Genomic DNA, 17,141 nt, shown 5'->3' with positions numbered 1-17,141 from the left:
GTAGTTTAACTGTCTGTTGTGATGGAGTTGTCTGTGTGTAGTTTAACTGTGTTGTGGTGGAGTTGTCTGTGTGTAGTTTAACTGTCTGTTGTGGTGGAGTTGTCTCTGTGTAGTTTAACTGTCTGTTGTGGTGGAGTTGTCTCTGTGTAGTTTAACTGTCTGTTGTGGTGGACAGGTGGTGGAGTTGCTGCTGCTGCGAGGAGCCAATAAGGAGCACCGTAACGTCTCGGACTACACGCCGCTCAGCCTGGCCGCCTCTGGAGGCTACGTAAACATCATCAAGATCCTCCTCAACGCCGGGGCTGAGATCAACTCCAGGTGAGGCTAAAGGACCTCAACATGGACCATGTCACCTCTTCCAAGGGTTGGGACGGCATCGTAAAGGAACACTCCCAACATTTTGTGGAAATGCATGTACTTGCCATCTTCGATGATCGACATTGCTTTCATCTCGGTGTGTCCAGTAACCCCAGAGAGGGGTCCAGGTGCATGTTAGCTTAGTTTAGCACAAGGACCGGAAGCGGTAGGGAGCAGCTAGCCTAGCGCCATCGAACGTGAAGAAATGCAAATTTATATCAATCTTCTCATTGGACTCTGGGGAAGATGGCAAATAAGTGTTTTTCCCAAAATGTTGGAGTGTGACGTTTAGGAATTGTGTCCTGCGCTGCCTTATGGATCATCTCACTAAGAGAAGCATTCCACCTGTCTACATTCCCCTCAGAGTCAATCTCTCCTATCAACTTTCGCGCCGCCTCCAAGAATTCATCCCAATTAGCCTGCGAGAAATTATACCTGGGCACTCTCTCCTCAACTTCTATTTTCAGATCCATACCAAATCTGCACAAAATTGGATAATGGTCGCTACCCAGAGTATAAATGTCCATCGCATCCCACTCTCCAATTCTGGCTAAATTTGAAGAGGCAAAACACAAATCAGGCAAAACACAAATCTATATGACTACAGGTAGAAAAAAAGAAAATCCAATTATTTGATTTCGATCTGCTAGATCCATTTTCCGAGTAAACTCGTTGTTGGCGTTATTAGATTGGCGGGCAATAACGAGTAAACTCGTTTTTGGCGCAGGATGTGTTAAGATATCAAACCTAGTGATACTAGTTCAAAACATGAACAACAATCTTGAACAACTGTTTTAGGATACCATGAATAATGAATTAGTGAAACACCATTTCTTCCTCCCTGATAGTTACAAATGCTTAATTTGCTGGTGACAGGATTCATTTTATTGTGGTATAATATAAACTACAAAGACCAACAGGAAGGTCAGCGACGCTGTGATGGCACCCCGGGCTATGGACTCTTGCCCTGGCTGCGGCTGCTGCTGCTACGGCTGCTAGCGGTGCTGAGTGGATGTGGGGGGAAGGTCACAGAGACCCAGGCCCAACTCCAGGGTCTTGGGTGTGACGGACTGCACTGCAGAAGACCTGGGACTGCTGCTGGCTGAAGATGCAGCGGATCTTAGAGAGACTGAACTGCGTGCACTGCTGGTCCTGAAGCTGGTAATTACAGAGCGAGCCGTGTATTTCCGCCATGCACTGTGACACCAATGGCGGAAATACACGGCTCGCTCTGTAATTACCACTCGTTTTGTAACAATGATTTAAAAGGTTTATTAGCAACTCTGAGCTTTCAGACCCCAGCGTTTCGCTGTGTTAAACCCATATTGTACGCTGGGTATCTTTGAAATTCATATCTGATATATTTTTGACACACCCCCAGCTCAGAAGCAGCGCTTGTTACTTAATACGAGCCTGGTAGCGGCATAGATGAGAGTGACTGCGGTTACAAAAGCCCCTGGCTTGCAGATCGCAGTCACGTAAGGGGCTATGGTTGGAGATGATGTCCTGCTGTTTGAGGGTGTTCTGGTCCAGTTTGCTGAGGTGGCTGTCTAGGCTGGAGAGGGTGGCCCTGCTCCCAGACAGCTGAGCCAGGGGGTTCTTCTCCTTTGCTCTGAGGGCCTGTAGGTTCTGAGTCTGGCGAAAAACCACCTCCCGCTGGTGGTGCAGCTCCACATCCAGCTCTTTAAGGGCCTGTTCCTCATCCTTAAGCAGCTGGTCCCTCTGACACTCTGACAGGCCCTCTCCTCCACACTAAGAGCTGTCTCTGCCATCACCATCAGCTTCTCCTCCAGACCGTTGTTGTAAATTATGGCCGCATTCAACTTGTTAGTTTTGTCCTGGATGCTTTTCTTCCTGCTGGATATCTGGGACCTCATAGTCTCTACGTCTGTGGCTGCTCTGTCCACTGTGGTCTTCATACTCGTCAACTCGTCCTGCAGCCGGTTGCGGTTGCTTTCCTGATCCTGGAAGGCCTGTCTGTTTGGCTGCCAGGCGGTTAGCCTTGGCTATCTTCTTCTCATACTCCTTGTTGTTGGTCATCTCACTCTCCAAGAAGTCTCTCTTCTCTCTGAGGATAGCGTTCCGCACCCTGATTTCCTGGTTGACTAGGCTGATTTGCGTTGCACATTGCTGCATTTCAGAATCCCGTTTCCTCATCTGTTCTATGGTGTTCTCCCACTGGCGGATGAGTTCCTGTCTCTCGAAGTGGGCCTGTCGGAGGTTCTCTGCAGTCTTGTCTAAAGCAATCTGTGCTGATGTCGTCTCAGTGAATTGATGGTCCAGGGCCTTGCGCTTTAGGTTGGCATCCTCTGTCTTCTTCTCTATTGCTAAAGTGAGTGCCTTGATCCTGCTCTTGTCCTGCTGGGCGTACTTCACTATGGCCATGGTCTGCTCGTCCTTGGATGCCGACTCCTCCAGCCAGGGCCTAACAAAATTAATAGTTGGTTTCAGGTTGGTTGTCAGTTTGGCCATGGGTAGGTAGGGATTTTTTTTTTTTTTTTTTTTTTTTTTTTTTTTATAATTCTTTCCCACGGCGACTATGGATAGGGAATTTCTTTATTTAATTAAAATGTTCACAACAACATGGATGCATGTACTCTGCCAGCATGTTTAATATCCATAATACTAAATGTTTGACTAAGATTTCTATGAAACTTTATTCTAAAAAAAAAAAAAACGTTTTTCTTTTTTTTTATATAATTTTTTTTTAAAAACTCATAAAATATATTGGGTCGCACCTAAATTGGCAGGGTCGGTCGGCAACCTGAAACCAACTATTAATTTTGTTGGGCCCAGGCGTCCAGGGTCTGCTTGGCCCAGTTCAGCTGGCTCCGTCAGTTCATCCATCTTCTGAGTGGCCTTGCTGATGTTGTTCTCTTGAGCGGTGTGTTTTTCTTACAGGTTTTCAAGCTCGCTCTCCAGGTGTCTGCTCTCCTGCCGCAGGCGACCCGTCTCTCGCTCTGCGATGGCTTTGAAGTGTCTCTCCGCCTCGATCTCTCTCCCTAGCCTTGCACAGATCATGAGTGTGAGACAGCGCCTGTCTGACATTTTTTATGTGTTCAGACATGGCTTGTTTCCTGTCCTTGTGTTGTCCAAGTTTGTTCTCCAGCTGCAGCTTCTCATTTTCTATCCTTAGAATTAGGAATGCACCGAATATTCGGCCACCGAAAATTATCGGCCGAAAATGGTTAAAAAGGCACTTCGGCTTTCGGCCGAAAGGGTTTTAGCACTGAAGATATATCACAGAATGTCAAAGAACAGGGTTACGTAACGTTCGTAACCTAAAGTGTTGTTGTGATGACGTAATCAAAACACGGCTACAGACATAGCATGCGCAACGTATAACGTGAGCAGCTTGGCAGCTCTTCCTGCGTTCTGCAGCCTGTGATAACTCCTCTTGGGAGTCGCGCTGTTTCTATGTTAACTCCGCGAGCAACGCATCCAATAAATGCGTCTTTAACATGCTTTATATCCTCGCCATTACTATATGCCCGTCACGGTTAAAAACCTTTAACTAACGTTAGCGTTAAGCTAGCTAACAATGCTTCCATTCCTCTTTGACCCGTCTCTCGTAAGCTACGTCATCCCCCGCTAAGAGTCATGGGAGATGTAGTAAATACAACAGTCCTTCTATGTGTGTGTCTTTATGCAGATCTTTATGCAGTTTTAAAGCACCTTGGCTTTGTTCTGAATGCACTTTGTTGTAGTTATCCTACAGAGAAAAGAAAATGCACTTGACTTTAATGCACATTTTGTTGTATGCAAAGAGAAAATGTTTAAATTGTACAATCTTTCAGCAGTCAGTCTGGAATTAATGTATGCATTCAAACTGAATACATGTTTTATGGGCCCATAATGGTGATTATTAATATTATTTAAGTAAAGTTTTGCCATAAAATCATGTCTTTTGCCATAATCAGGTAGCTGAAAAAAAATACATTATATATTTATATTAATCATTTTCGGCATTCGGTTTTCGGCCAACTGTTTCCTATTTTCGGTATCGGTTTCGGCCAAGAATTTCCCATTCGGTGCATCCCTACTTAGAATCTCATCTTCCAAAGCTTTGTTTTCAGCATTGGCAGGAGGGATGGCAAAGCCCGATGAGGCTATCTCAGCCAAAATAGCGTTATACATTTTCTCAAGACTCTAATAACCGCGTAATACAACAATAAAAACGAACACCGTATGTAAACGAACTCCTTACAAAGGAACTTGACCAAATAATGCTATGGTTAGCCAGTGCTATTTATTTTGTCAACTTCGTTCTGAGTGGCCTTGTACAATCATGACATCATACAACATTCTAGGACCTCAGAACATTTGTGATGTCACAGTATGATGTTATAATAGCACATTCTATAACATTTGTGATGTCACAGTACGTCTGTTATTGGGGTTACAACTGAGTGTGTGTGTGTATAAATCAAATTTCAAATCTAATTTATTTGTAAGGCCCGACGACACACGTAAATGTCCCCATGGGCCGGACACGGCTTCTTTAAACAAGTCAAGAAGAAACATAACAATAAGTCAAGAACAAAACAAGAACACCATAAGGTCCAACAAATTTAAAACAAATGCAAAATAAATGAATGAATGCAAACACTCCCAGACTTCCACGCGAAGGTAAGGAAAAACTCACTAAAACCTAGCAATAGGAAAAAATGCACCACAGGCAGTGTGGAGGAGAGAAACCTTAGAAGGGCCATTCAAGGGGGGGGATCTCCCTTCTTAGATGTCTGTGATAGTAGTGTTGCAGACGGACAGTTGGTAAGCATGCACTCCAGGGGCGGGGCTAGGGGGTGGCTACTTGGGCTCAAGCCCCGAATGTTTTCTGAAAAGCCCTGAATCTATTTTAAAAAGAAATTATTTTTCTTTTTTTTCTTTTTTTTTGACAATTCATCATTGTTACATGAAAATATGTTTGCAGATTTAGCAGAAGCTAATTTCCATCTGTGGTCTATCCAGCTGCTAACTGTATTTGAGTGAGTTAAGTCTTGGTGTCATGGTAGACTCAGACCTAAGCTTTAAATCACAATCAACAAGTTGACAAAAACGTAATTCTTCCACCTTAGAAACATAGCTAAAGTACGGCCATTTATAAATCAAAAGGACGCTGAAAACCAGATCCATGCCTTTATTTCAAGCCAACTCGACTACTGTAATGCACTCCTTACCGGCCTCCCGAAAAAATACGATGATAACTATTTTATTGCAATGCACTATTGCATTATTTTATTCTATTTTATTAACTATTTTATTGCACTGCACTATTTTACTTTGTATCAGTGAATCATAGACGCCTGGCCATAAGAGCATTCGGAGCATCTCTGCTCTCCCACTATTGAACTTGGTGGAGCAAAGGTATGATCTTGCTCCACCACTTTTTGATCATATGAAAAATATGATATACCCCCCCCCCAATATATAAATCTAACCATAACTACGTTATGGTTAACTGAGTTTTATAGTGAAAAGAGCAGCTTTATTGGTCAAGATTGAAGGCTCTATATTGCAGGAAATTGCACGTACAGGTTAATTAAATTCAAAATAAATCACCCCTTGCCTGCAAAAAAACAATTAAAAAAAAAAATCTGAAAAAAAAAATAGAAAAAGGCTGGCACCTATCTGGGCTAAGCCCCGGATCTCCTATAATTCTAAATCCGCCCCTGATGCACTCATGTGTGTAGTGAAACAATAACTGTGTGTATAACATTTTGTGTATAATAGGGAAGACTTCTAAAAAAAACTGCTACTGCAACCTGCCCTGTCTGTTTCATAGCTGCCTGCTCTGTGTTCTTCTGTGGTTCTTCTGTATAGCACAGAATTGACGACTGGCCGATAGATGTTTTTGACAACTTAGTACTTTTAAACGTTTCCCCTTTGAGCTCCATCTCTCTTCCCAGGACCGGCAGTAAGTGTGACATTGTATTTTTAAGTGAAAACATCCCGTCTCCCCCCCCTTTACACGGCCATCTCTCTTCCCAGGACCGGCAGTAAGCTGGGCATATCTCCCCTGATGTTGGCGGCCATGAACGGCCACGTGCCGGCGGTGAAGCTGCTGCTGGACATGGGCTCGGACATCAACGCCCAGATCGAGACCAACCGCAACACGGCACTCACGCTGGCCTGCTTCCAGGGCCGTGCCGAGGTCGTCAGCCTGCTGCTGGACCGCAAAGCCAACGTGGAGCATCGCGCTAAGGTGAGGCCGGCTCGCACGCTCACCAAGCGCTTAGACACCGGATTCACTAGGTCGGGCAGAAATTGACGGGAATGCACTATATGTCTGCCGTGGCAGAAAGAGACAGGGATGCACGATATCTGTCGGGGAGAAAGTGATGGGGATGCATAATAATGATGAGCAGAACTGGGTAGAACAACAGATTTATTTATTTATGTTTTGAAATAGGCTGCAGGGCAGTGTTTTCATCACTGTCAGTATTTACAAAGCCATATTGACAGACCAAACCATATCTGTTATCGGCAATAACGGAACATGTTTCATTGGCCCACGTTTGCACATCTGTGCTTCCCTAAAAACAAGATATACTTAACTCTCACACGGCGACACAATGGCCTTTTTGGTTTTGGGTGTTTTGACCTAGTCCCGTCTAACCGAGTCTTCCCTCTCCTCCCAGACCGGTCTGACTCCCCTGATGGAGGCAGCTTCAGGGGGCTACGCAGAGGTGGGCCGGGTGCTGCTGGACAAGGGAGCCGATGTCAACGCCCCCCCGGTCCCCTCGTCTCGGGACACGGCCCTCACCATCGCCGCCGACAAAGGCCACTATAAGTTCTGCGAGTTGCTTATCAACAGGTACAACCTACCTTTTCCTTTCCATGGAATTATCCGTCCTGGTTTCATAGATGGAAGCGATCTCTCCGTGTGTGTGTGTGTGTGTGTGTGTGTGTGTTACTAGGGTTTTTACTGTAATGTCTCATCTCTCTTTTTCTAATCTTGATTTGATCTTAGGGGTGCTCATATCGACGTGCGTAACAAGAAAGGGAACACGCCTCTCTGGCTGGCGGCCAACGGTGGCCATTTTGATGTGGTGCAGCTCCTGGTGCACGCCAGTGCCGACGTGGACGCGGCCGACAACCGCAAGATCACGCCCCTCATGGCTGCCTTTCGAAAGGTACAGTTACAGCCCTGACCTTCGGTCTGTTGGGACTTGTCGTCAAGTCAGGCCGGCAGGACTGGGTAGACTATTTACTAGGGGTGGAACGGTACGCATTCGAACCGTACACCGTTCGGTACGACCTCCGCGGTTCGGGGCATGTGTGTATTGTTCGGTTATTAGGATGCACAACACACCCAGAGCGGCAGTAACTAAGTTAGCCGCGAGCTAAGCTACCTAACGTTAGCCGCAAGCTAAGCTAACTAATGTTAGTCGCGAGCTAACCGTGGAAACACTCACAGCGAAGTGATTCCACGACACCAGGTCCATTAGTGGGGAAGGGGGGGCGTATATTGACGAGGCTTGACAACAGAGGTTCAAAGATAACTTCACATTTATTGGCTGTTCGTTTATATTATATCACCAGGGCTTCTCCAGGTTCCAACGCTGTGTTACTGTTGACTATTTACTTCCTCGTGTGACGTCACTTCAAATACGGCTACCAAGACGCTAAAAAAGCAAAAGAGAGTCGAGTCGATTACCGTAGGTACCATGCAGTGAAAAGCGGCATAAGAGAATACATCATAATGTTTCATGCAATTAAAAAGTTTATATATATTTAGTACACGTGATTTATTTATTTTAAATAACAGTGACTTTTCCTTTTTTATAAGAAAGTCTAGTGCTGGTTGAGCATATGTATACTTTATGTTTATGGCCTTTGTCTATAATGTGGCCACAAAAATAGAAAGGTTTAATTATTTAGTTTGTTTGCACTAAGTTAACCCATTCTCTGCCGGGCTTATATCCATCCTAAACCATCCTCTGCCAGCGCTATTTGTCTATGGAGATGTTCACCTTCTTTGCAGGGCTATAACTTTTTAAATTGTATTGCTAAATTGACATTACTATGGCCCATTCAACATCAATTATCTATCGTTCAGGATGTAGGAACGTTTTACTTTTTCATTCACACATTCATACTAAAATACCGTCTAGAGTATAAATATGTTTTTATCGTTTTCTGCTGTATTTCATAGAACGTGAGATATAGACATAAATGCATATATTAGATGATCAAATGCAGTTTGATATCGATCAACGTTATATAAAAAATTTCAACTGTACATGGTCCTAAACGTCATGACTGGTCATCTGCGGGTGAACGGAGGGGGGGGGGGGTCGTTTATAATTCAATGACCGACGTTAAATGATTCATGTAGTATGGGTGATATATTGATCAGAGCAGTTTGTATCGAAAATGGTAAAGAAAAACGCTGAAAGTCTCCTCGTAGCGTTGGGTGATGAGAGTGGAGCAAAAAGAGCTGATACTGCAGCTTTTTTAACCTTCCCCTCTCCCTCTCTTCCTCTCTGCCTCTGTCTCTCTGCCTCTGTCTCTCTGTCTCTGTCTCTCTGCCTCTGTCTCTCTGCCTCTGTCTCTCTGCCTCTGTCTCTCTGCCTCTGTCTCTCTGCCTCTGTCTCTCTGTCTCTCTGCCTCTGTCTCTGTCTCTCTGCCTCTGTCTCTCTGCCTCTGTCTCTCTGCCTCTGTCTCTCTGCCTCTGTCTCTCTGCCTCTGTCTCTCTGCCTCTGTCTCTCTGCATCTGTCTCTCTGCATCTGTCTCTCTGCCTCTGTCTCTCTGCATCTGTCTCTCTGCCTCTGTCTCTCTGCATCTGTCTCTCTGCCTCTGTCTCTCTGCCTCTGTCTCTCTGCCTCTGTCTCTCTGCCTCTGTCTCTCTGCCTCTGTCTCTCTGCCTCTGTCTCTCTGCCTCTGTCTCTCTGCCTCTGTCTCTCTGCATCTGTCTCTCTGCCTCTGTCTCTCTGCCTCTGTCTCTCTGCCTCTCTCCGTCTGCCTCTGCATCTCTGTCTCTCTGCATCTGTCTCTCGCCATCTGTCTCTCGCCATTTGTCTCTGCCTCTCGCCCTCTCTGCCTCTCTGTCTCCCATCTGTCTCGCCATCTGTCTCTCTTGTCTCTCGCCTTCCCCCACTAGTCCCTCCCACCTCGTCTCTCAAACCCACCTCCCTAGAAGTAGCTCAAGCCAATAAGTAGCTCTGCGTTAGTACAATGGAGTAACTTCAGAGATGTGCGTCCTACAGTTAAAAAGCTAGCAGTAGCCGCCTGCCTGATATCAAGAACACAAGATCTGGAAACGTGTGATTTAGTGGATTACGTCGTTCGAATATGTTCTATTTACAATGTGACACTTGGCTGAACACGCCGGGATAAGGATTACTAGGCCTACTTCTATCGCCTGTTACATTGGTAAATACCACGCTTACAACGTCCAAAGCAAATTCCTTGTATGTGAAAACTACTTGGCAAATAAAGACCTTTCTGATTCTGATTCAGAAATAATTGTGCATATTCCCACGGTAAGGAGGATCCTAAAGTGTGACTTGGTTGGGTTATTTGTAAGAGAGAACGCCAAAGTGCCTCGGTAAGTAAACCGGTTTCTTGGTTTCTTCAACATGGTTTCTTTTCCCGTCTGTCTGCTCCGTCCCAATCGTGGACAAGGTGATAGTCTTGCGTCATATATTCGAGGTGATCTAACCTTTGTAGGGAGAACAAACTGGGTGAGAGAGGACTATGTTATGCCATTAAAGCTAGCCCCATACGGCTTACGAATGCGACATGACCTAGATAAAGAAAATAAAAATGTAAAAGTAGCTGTTATGTCATAACCGTTATGTAATTCCAAGGTATTTTGTTTTGTGTCATTCATTTGAATTTTTTTTTATCACAAAATTGCATCAAAATAGATTTTCTCACCCTCTGGAACCCTTTGGAGGGCCTGAAAGACGAAGGTGTCGAGGGCCGCGTCTGGTTCCGTGGCCTTAGTAGGGCAGCCCTGATTTAGCCTCTGACCATTGCACTTCCATCATGTTTTCAGGGTCATGTGAAGGTTGTGCAGTACCTGGTGAAGGAGGTCAACCAGTTCCCTTCGGACATCGAGTGCATGAGATATATCGCCACCATCGCCGACAAGGTAGGAGTTGGACCACTTTGCAATTTGACCGTTGAAAAACGGACCGCTGCTTCTCTTGGGATTAGCTGAACATCTAGTGTGACGTCGGGAGGAGCCACGCGTTGTGACGCCGCTTGTGTGTTTTCGCCCGTCTCCTCCAGGAGCTGTTGAAGAAGTGCCACCAGTGCATGGAGACCATCGTCAAAGCCAAAGACCAGCAGGCGGCCGAGGCCAACAAGAACGCCAGCATCCTCCTCAAGGAGCTGGACCTGGAGAAGGTAAAGACGGGGGGCCCTCTGTGTGTGGGTGCTCTGTAATCGTGTAAACAAAAATGCATTCAGATCATTTTATTGTTGCAGCTTTTTTAAATGTACATACATTAAAAAAAACGTGAGATGCTTGTTTTCCCCCACCTCCTCAACTGTAGTGGGTTTTAGGGCTGACCTTAGAATTTTTTTTGGCATTCGAAGCTTCGGGGCCGAGATTCGATTTTAATTCGAAGCTTCGAGATAAAAAAAAGATTTTTAATAAAAAAGAATATTACATTTTATTAATTTTTTATTAAAAAAAATATATATATTATGTTGTGGGACTTGTACAGCACGTTGTTCAACTTTGTCAGTGCTGTAAAGTTTAAACCTTTTTAAATCTTAGACAAACTAAACACTTTGCTTTCATGAAATATTGTAAGCCGTCATTTGAGGCTTTATAAAAGCAGCACAACGAACACAAATCTGTCAGTGTTGAGTCCGACCTCATCTTAAATAACAAACAGCATTGATTGTTGTAATTAACAAAGAGAGGCAGAGTTGATTTTGCTAAAATAATTCAAAATAGTATTTTTTTCCTTTATTTTTTTTTTAATATATTGACATTTTATTTTCCCATTCGAATCCCATGCCCATCGAACGAAGCTTCGAAGTATTTAAGACAGCCCTAGTAGGTTTGTAAACATAATGCACAACGTATATTTTATCTATATTAACTATAAAGATTTTATTTTTTTTGAAAACCGATACCGATATTTTCTGATATCGCATCTTAATGCCAATATCGGTAGGCCGATAATATCGGACATCCCTAAATTTTATCTATTGAACTGTAGTTGCATTCAACAGGTCGTTATTGCAAAAGAGAATTTGTTAGCAATAACCTACCTGTATAAATAAAGGTTAAAAGTAAAAACATAACTGACACATAAGTAACATCTAGGAAAGCAATTCACCTACCGAAATTCCGAGGCTTCTACCTCCTCTGATCTCGTGCGAGCGTGCACACACACACACACACACACACACAGAGAGACGGCTCCCTCCCCCCCACCCGTGCCAGCTCAATGTTCTCTCTCTGCAATGAGCATGGCTATTTAGCTAGTTAGCGGCTAACGTTACATTACCATGTAAATTAATGACTAGGATGCAAAGCACTTTCAGTTTTCACTGCACACACAAAACGGTCGCAATATCGAGCCCTTTAGGTTGTCCTAGTCAAGGAATCAAATAGTCTGCTATGGCTGAATGCATGGCGCTAACGTTATTGTTTTTAAATGCGCAACTGTTGGAAAAACATGGCATTGATAAGAGGAATCGATAGTCACCGGTTCCCAATCGGTTCCCAATCGATTCCGATTCTCGATTCCCGTCCCTATATAATACACAACATATATTCTATCTATACTAACTATACAAACTATACAATACAAGGTATATGTTGGCAGCAGTGTGTGTGTGTGTAGTAAGTGTGCAAGTCACTTAAGGTGCTTTTGAGTGCTGTGATGATTCAGAGTCTATCCGTCAGTCATAGCTGGGTGATTTTCTCTCATGCGGCCGTTCTTGTGTTTGACCCACAGTCCAGAGAGGAGAGCAAGAAGCAGGCCCTGGCCGCCAAGCGGGAGAAGCGCAAGGAGAAGCGCAAGAAGAAGAAGGAGGAGCAGAAGAGGAAGCTGGAGGAGGAGGAGGAGCAGAAGACGAAGGACGAGTGCTTTGAGATGCAGGAGCAGAAGGAGGACTCGGCTGATGGTATATATATATATATAGTATACCGTAATTCCTCTAATAGTAACCCCGGCTTGTATTTGTTTCAACTGTAGCGGGTACCAGGCTTGTATTAGGAGGAGGCCTGTATAAGAGGGAGGCCTATATTTCAAATTTTCAAACTGATCATAATGAATAAATCAACATTTTGTGTCTGTTTGAACGTAGTAAAATGTACTGGGTTCATTTATTGAAACCAAGTACTGTATGAAATAGTAAACAGTGCAATTACAGGTGGTCACTGGTCATTTCAACGTTTTCAAAGTGAAATCAAGTAACTAGCTCAGTATTCATCTGCCCTTCCTGATGGCTTGTCGTACAGAACATGTAAGTCGCTTTGGATAAAAGCGTCAGCTAAATGACTAAATGTAAATGTAAATGTGTATTAGTAACCCGGCTTGTATTAGGAGGCCGGCTTATAATTGCTTAGCTCAAGAGCGCACCCGGCCATTAATAGAGACCCGGCTTGTATTTGAGACCCGGTTACTATTAGAGGAATTACGGTATATATATATATATAGTATAATACAGAAGTGTGTCCGACTCTTGCCACCTAAACTGCACAGACTACAGCGTATATATCGTGCCAATTAGGGTACCTTATGTATACCACACCTGTGTGAATACTGTTTACTTTACTTACTCATAGTATATATTCAGATTCTAAGTGTTATTGACCATATTTATTGTAACATAATAATATAACTGATGGGGTATACAGACGCTCATCTGCACCTTTTGATTACACTGCTTACTTGCTCATATGCTTATGTTCATAGTTAATTATATTGTTTACACTGCTTATTTTTATCTTTACTATAATTGTATTGCCTATATTTATGTACCTCCCCTCCCCCATGCTGCCTGAATTTCCCCAAGGGGATCAATAAAGGAATATCTTATCTTACCCAGGATTAGAAACCACAAAGTACTTTGTTTAAGGGACAGGTAGACATTTTGGAACCCTATTTCCTGTGATGGTGTTGATCGGTAAGAGTCCTTTCCCGGCGCTAGTCATGTTGTTCATACTAGCTCCGGCTAGTCGGCCACAAACGAATGCAAAGTCAATGGAATCAAGCGCCTCTCTGTACATTTACATTTTGTCATGTAGCTGCCGCTTTTATCCGAAGCGACTTACAAGTTCTGTACGACGGGTCGGCAGGAAGGGTACAACTCTTTCAGCGGAGTAACGATGTTCATCAAACAGTGTTGAAACATGGGTGCTGCAGTCTACAGAGTGCATAGTAGTAGAGGCGTACAAGCTGACGAGACATTCAAGTACAAGCCGACTGAAGCTCACTGAAATCTACTTTGTGGGCACTTAGTTTAGTTTATTTAAAAAAAAAAAAAAAATTACCCAGGGACAGTGCACATTAATCAACATCTTCAGTTTCCACATCAATGTAAATGTGCCAGAATTAGCTAATGAGCTAGTTTTCATCTGTAGTCTCTGCCTAACATGCATGTATTTACCGTGGCGTAAGTTTCAGTGAGCCATCAGTCGGCTTGTACAGAGAGGCGCTTGACCCCATTGACTTTGCATTAGTTTGTGAACAACTAGCCGGCGCTAGTATGAACAGCATGGATCGTGCTGAGGAAGGACTCCACCGACTCATTAGTAAGTAGCACATAGGGGCTATAAGACTGCAGCCTGATGTACCACACCTTCCATGTTTCTTCTAACAATCATTCCGTTTCCATAGAAACGGAGGTTCCCATCGAGCCCCCCAGCGCAACCACCACCACCACCATCGGCATCTCCGCCACCTCCACCACCTTCACCAGCGCCTTCGGGAAGAAGCGAGCCAGCGTGGCATCCACACCCAGCGCCAACCGCAAGAGCAAGAAGAACAAGACCAAGGACTCCACGCCCAACGAACCCATCATACTACAGGACCCACAGGTAGTGAGATGTAGTGTCTTTTTCATGGCCTCTGGTTTCTGTCCAGATTGTTTTTGTTTGTCTGAGGAAAGCAACAGTTGTGATTTGGAGGATCAGTTGTATTTTCACATTCATATATATATATATACTAGGGATGCACTGATACTAATACTGCTATTGGATATCGGTCCGATACCAGGCTAAAATAGAACATTGGTATCAGAATTTCCCTGATACTAAAATCCAATACCATAAAACCCGTCTAACATGCCAGAATTCAAAGCAAATTTACTTGATTTTTTACTTTATTTTCGACTTGATTCTTTCTAATGGAGAAAAATGTATTTTTATTTCAAAAAGATTTTGTCCAATGACTCCAAAATGATGGTCCAAGTCCATACCGTTCATTAAATGTACTGTATCGGATCGGCACTCTGTATCGGCCGATACCCAAAAGCCCAGGTATCTGTATCGGGACTGAAAAGGTCTGATCGGTGCGTCCAATAACGTACACGTTGATATTCACATCATGTAATCACATTTGGTGTATCCAAAACGAGACATACCTTGGAGATCTGTCTGGAAATCTCACACTCACATGACCAAACCGTCTTCTTCCTCCAGGTGGCGCTAGCGCAGCACAAGGCTGATAAGAACAAGATCCACGGTGAGCCGCGGGGCGGTGGCGGGGTGGTGACGGGCGGAAATAGCGACTCCGACCCGCTGGACAGCACCGACTGCGCCAGTGAGAGCGGCAGCAGCGGGGGCAAGAGTCAGGAGCTCAACTACCTCCCGGACCTGCCCTCCTCTGCCTCCTCCTACTCCTCCTCCTCCTCCTCTTCCTCCTCCTCGGCCCCCTCCTCGGGAGTGGCGCCTTCTCACGCCCTCCTGCCCGGCCCGGAGAAGAGGCACTGTCCTCAGCTGCACGGCGACGGCAAGGTCGACACCAAGGTCACCGTGTCCATCTCCAAACCAACGCAAAGGTGAGGCGGTCGTCTTTGGCGCGTCAGCCGCTCCGCATGGTGTCGAACGCTCCTTTTATCGGCCCAGATAACACAATGTTTCATGAATGTCAACAGAGATGTTATTTCTATTTTTCTTCAAGCCGGTGGAATTCTAAAGTTTGCCTCTTCTTTTTTTCTCTGCCTCAGAGCTCCAGACATGAGCGACTCGCTGCCCTGCTCCCTGCCCTCCCCATTCAAGACCATGTCTCTGCCCATCACCTCCCCTAACGGCAAGCTCAGCCTCACCAGCCCCAAGAGAGGCCAGAAGAGAGAGGAGGGCTGGAAGGAGGTGGTCAGAAGGTCAGTAACCCCCCCCCAGGGTTTTGTGCTTTTAATTTCTTGACCTTTTTTACATGACACAGGGGGTGCCTTTGGGTGATCCGGAGGCGGTGGAAAGTAGTGCTGGGCGATATAACGATAACGATAATTATCGCGATATATTTTAATAATCGATATCAATTATTTAAAAAAATTGTGACCTGCAACAGGGCAGTTTTAAAACCAGAGACAGTGGACAGACGTGTCTTTCTTGCCTGCAACTTGAAGTAATGGCTTTGCTTGTCCAAATGACAATACTGACCAAATTGAGATTTATTTTTCTCTTGTCCATTTATTTTGTTTGCTTTCTAATTTAAAATACAGTTTGAAACCGTCTGTACACAGTAGGCTATGTGTGCTAGCAGAGCTAGTCTCCAGTCACGGTGCACATGTGCAGTGGTTTGTCCACCAAAAAAGCGCCAAAAGAATAATTAGTAGAGCCAGAACTGTTCAACTCCCCTAGAGCCACAGCCAGCAGAGAAGCCGGTTTACTTTCACTTTCAAACCAGCTGCAGCCTGAGAACTGGAGTGTGAGGGAATGTAACACTAAATATGGCGGCAACGGCAAAGAATTGCTGCAAAATAAACATAAATCTCATTATCGTGATATCATTTTTGGCCATATCGCCTAGCCCTAGTGGAAAGCGTCTCTCTGGCTGACCTCTCTTTGGCTCACCTCTCCCTGGCTCACCTCTCCCTGGCTTGGATCAATCGAGCAAGATTACTTTTGGTCAATCTGCTAGTGGGGAAAAAAGAACACATAAATAGATGGTGGAGAAATAAAACCGTTGCTTTCTAGGCTCCCGGGAAGCTGTTTTAAAGGGGAACTATTTTACTATTTCTTTCACTATTTGGGTACTTTTACACAATTCCTGTGAGTTTATGGAACACCTCTGTAATTATATATATTTTTTTAATTCATTGTTTTGTATTTCTAATCAAGTCCTCAAAAACAGCATTTTTCTACCTGAAGATCTTAAGCTGTTTTGAGGCTGGGCTCCTAAACCACTGTGTGTGGCCGTCGCGTGTCGCGGCATCTGGGACATTATCATGCAGCGGTGTCTTTCTGACATCACAAATCATCACATTTTCAGATGACTCAGTTCAGTGAGGGTTAATATTGTGAGAGGAGAATTGGAAGAATGCGCCAATATGAGAATTAGAGACATAGATCATATTAATATAAGTCCACATAGCTAGGAAACAATGCTAAACACTGAAAAAGGCCATTTATAAGATAGTTCCCCTTTAATGCATTTCTATCTCAAGCTCCGCCCCCTCCTTTCTTTTTCCTCCCAATCTCAATTGTTTATGAACTTAGTTGTGATTGGAGGGGGCGGGGTTTGAGACAGGTCTGTTAGCAGTGTTGGGTAAACCTGCCACGGAGCAGTTACTGGGCGAGGGAGGGTGCATGCGCATGCATGCATGATGAATCAGAGGTGAAAAGGGCGCCTGTCTCACTGGA

At 44.5% G+C, this 17,141-nt stretch overlaps 1 protein-coding gene and 1 pseudogene across 12 annotated transcripts in view; one reads left to right on the top strand and one right to left on the bottom strand.

Annotated features, from left to right (window-relative positions):
• Positions 1-17,141, top strand: part of ankhd1 (ankyrin repeat and KH domain containing 1) — a 95,831-nt gene that overhangs the window by 67,611 nt on the left and 11,079 nt on the right. For all 11 annotated transcript variants that reach the window (XM_084332219.1, XM_084332215.1, XM_084332214.1 and 8 more), the window contains exons 22-31: positions 176-318; positions 6,349-6,562; positions 6,999-7,174; positions 7,331-7,493; positions 10,365-10,460; positions 10,601-10,717; positions 12,289-12,457; positions 14,176-14,375; positions 14,979-15,337; positions 15,506-15,658. In XM_084332219.1, coding sequence (XP_084188345.1) covers positions 176-318; positions 6,349-6,562; positions 6,999-7,174; positions 7,331-7,493; positions 10,365-10,460; positions 10,601-10,717; positions 12,289-12,457; positions 14,176-14,375; positions 14,979-15,337; positions 15,506-15,658 — 1,790 coding nt within the window. The remainder of the gene's footprint in view (positions 1-175; positions 319-6,348; positions 6,563-6,998; positions 7,175-7,330; positions 7,494-10,364; positions 10,461-10,600; positions 10,718-12,288; positions 12,458-14,175; positions 14,376-14,978; positions 15,338-15,505; positions 15,659-17,141) is intronic.
• On the bottom strand, positions 1,353-4,494 carry LOC311242378 (coiled-coil domain-containing protein 39-like; annotated as a pseudogene). The gene is made up of 5 exons: positions 4,401-4,494; positions 3,157-3,483; positions 2,085-2,782; positions 1,806-1,992; positions 1,353-1,459 (listed from the first exon to the last, which is right to left on the bottom strand). The product of its transcript is annotated as a coiled-coil domain-containing protein 39-like (transcript).

The sequence above is a fragment of the Notolepis coatsorum genome (genome assembly GCF_963971535.1).
Source record: "Notolepis coatsorum genome assembly, chromosome: 16".
Classification (NCBI taxonomy): domain Eukaryota; kingdom Metazoa; phylum Chordata; class Actinopteri; order Aulopiformes; family Paralepididae; genus Notolepis; species Notolepis coatsorum.
Note: the sequence above shows the minus strand (reverse complement) of the source record. Positions and strands in the feature narration are given on the sequence as shown.